At 44.7% G+C, this 2,481-nt stretch overlaps 1 protein-coding gene across 1 annotated transcript in view; it reads right to left on the bottom strand.

Moving 5' to 3' along the window:
- Positions 1 to 1,782: 1,782 nt before the first annotated feature.
- LOC104493852 (interleukin-17F-like) overlaps positions 1,783 to 2,481 on the bottom strand; it is a 2,828-nt gene continuing 2,129 nt past the window's right edge. Inside the window, exon 3 of the mRNA XM_010136610.1 lies at positions 1,783 to 2,020. Within this exon, the coding sequence (XP_010134912.1) occupies positions 1,783 to 2,020 (238 nt within the window). The remainder of the gene's footprint in view (positions 2,021 to 2,481) is intronic.

The raw sequence follows: 2,481 nt of genomic DNA, 5'->3' as shown, positions 1-2,481 counted from the left end.
ATCATCACAGGATTCATTCAGCTGTCACAAACACAATGCCAAAATAATTTTATGTGGAGAAACGTAGGCTGGTTTTCTCCCCACAAAACAAGCAAGGACACCCACAGGAGCAAAGTTTATTGAGAGAGTGAAAAATAGGTCAGGAGTAAGAACCAGGGTGTGCAGCGTGCCATTTCCTGGTCAGCGGTTACTGTAAGAGGAGAAGAGCAGGGAGAAGATGACTCCATGGGTTTGTGCTCCACCACATGAAGAGCTTGGTGGTCATAATGAAACAGCTGCTGCCACAAATGAGTACATGTGCTTCTAACTGAATGAGACAACTTCCTCGCCTTGTCACCCATGGCTTGTTGAACTGGCTTCCAGTGACCTGCAGGGCAGGGAATACACGACAAACAAGCACCAAAGGAGTCATTTAGACCCAAAGTCTCATCTAACCTTCTCGGGGAGGAAGCCCAGGGAAAACCTGCAGCAAATGGACCCAATTTGAAGTGGCTTCTATGCAGCCCAAACGAAATATGAGAATGCTTGCACACAGGTTTAGCCGGGATGAAATGCAGGTGAACAAGGAAATACAGGTTTAAAACCTCCACCAGCAGAAACCAAAGCCAAAGGTCTGAGAATCTGGTTCAGGTCTGGATGAAAGATGAGTGACGTCAGAAAAAAAGCAACACTGCAGCAATCTGATAAAATAATAAATAACAAATATTGCTAGGCTGTGCTCCTTGTGTAGCCAAGGGAGAGAAAGGGCAATTCCTGCGTTCCTAAGTCCCACCATCCCTAGGGACCTTCCCAAGGTCTAGAGAACATGGCTCCATTGCCAACTCCCCCAGCACTGCCTGCGTAACCCCACTTCACCGCTTGCAGCCTTTTTTTGCATCTTTCCATCTATTTAGGCTGCAAGTTCTCTTGTGCTCCCTTTTACTCACATCACTGCACCAGAAAAAGCCCGATCTTTGCTGAAATCTCTCAGTGCCACTGCAGTACAAACCCGTCCCGTGTCTGCTTTCATTTTGACCTACCAATAAAACAACATTCTTTTAAATAAAATACTGTTTTTATTCAGCAGATAAGTTATTGAATAAATACAGATAAATATTTACTATCTTTTTGATACTCCAAGCACAAACTATGCCATAAATACACATAAATAGAAGACATAAATAGAAATATAAACTCTTATTTGTTCTTTGCCATTTTAACACTTAATGCAAGTGGAGTCAATTCTCTCCCAAAATGCCCTGAAATAAGTCACAAACCCGGAGCGTGATGAGAATCCAGCCTAGTGGCACTTACGTCAGATTTACACCAGTAATATGCTAGCAAGCGGGGATGGCCAGAGAAGGAAAAGGGACTAAGGGATGAGGGAAGGGAAGGAGAAGGTGGAGGAGGAGGAATTTTTCATGGCAGTGCTGGTTGGTATGTTTGCATTTGGGCAACTTACTGCCAAGGACAACTTTTGAAACTTTAATTCATTTGATTCACCAAAGTGATATAAGCTGCCACGAAATAGAAAAAAACAACGCTGCTTTACCCCCTCCCTGTTTGGCGTCACAAACAAAACTTTTCCTCCATTCCCTTCTCTTCCCCCCATCACCAGCTCCCAGTAACTTCCATTCAAATATCAACAAGCAGCAAGAACCAGTACTTTCAGGATGTCATTTGCTCAGATTTGGAAAGGAAATGTCATGTTGAATTCTTGGGATGCAAGTCAGGCATCTCCCCTAAGAGATGTTCATAGGAGACATTTCTTCTTCCTGATGTTGTCTTGCCTACCAATCCCCCCTAGGAGTGGTGGTGGATGACTGGAGTGGCACACGTGCAGCCCACAGTGATGATCTTCTTCTCCAGGCGGAAGGTGGGCAGGCAGCCCTGCAGCTCCTGCCGGAGGACAAGGATCTCCTGTTGGATGGGGACCGAGTTGAGGCTGTGGTCCTCCTGCCCCAGTGAGTTCACACAGCCAGAAAGGCGGCACTGAGCATCAGCGATCAACTGGGGGAAGCGGTTGGGGTCCTCGTCAAGCCTGGAGATAGGGACATAAGAGGTTTTTATGCATTTGCATCCCATGGTTTGGAGGATCTTCTTGTTGATCTCCATGAAAGCGCCACACTATTTACCTGTGTATCCTCACTGTGAAACGTGAACAAAGAATTTCCCTATACTCAACATTTCTAGGGTGATTTCCTAGAAGTTTTATCAATTTGGGGGGAGTAATATTGCCCTACTCTTCTTTAGGAGCTGATGAATGGAGTGGGCTTGGGTGAAACACGGAACTGCAAGTGGACTATTCATTTTTTTTTGGTTTTAATTTCAGCATTCAAAAATTTATTTCAGTTAGGAAAATGTAAAATTACAGTGTACTGACATCTTCCTTTTCTTAGAGGAATAAGTCAATTCATCATCATTTCAATCCCCTGCAACATTACAGGCTGGGGGAAAAGTGGCTGGAAACTGTCTGGTGGAAAATGACCTGGGAGTGTTGGT

This window comes from Buceros rhinoceros, unplaced genomic scaffold, assembly GCF_000710305.1.
Source record: "Buceros rhinoceros silvestris isolate BGI_N320 unplaced genomic scaffold, ASM71030v1 scaffold165, whole genome shotgun sequence".
NCBI classification, from domain to species: domain Eukaryota; kingdom Metazoa; phylum Chordata; class Aves; order Bucerotiformes; family Bucerotidae; genus Buceros; species Buceros rhinoceros.
This window is presented reverse-complemented; position numbering and strand designations above follow the sequence as displayed.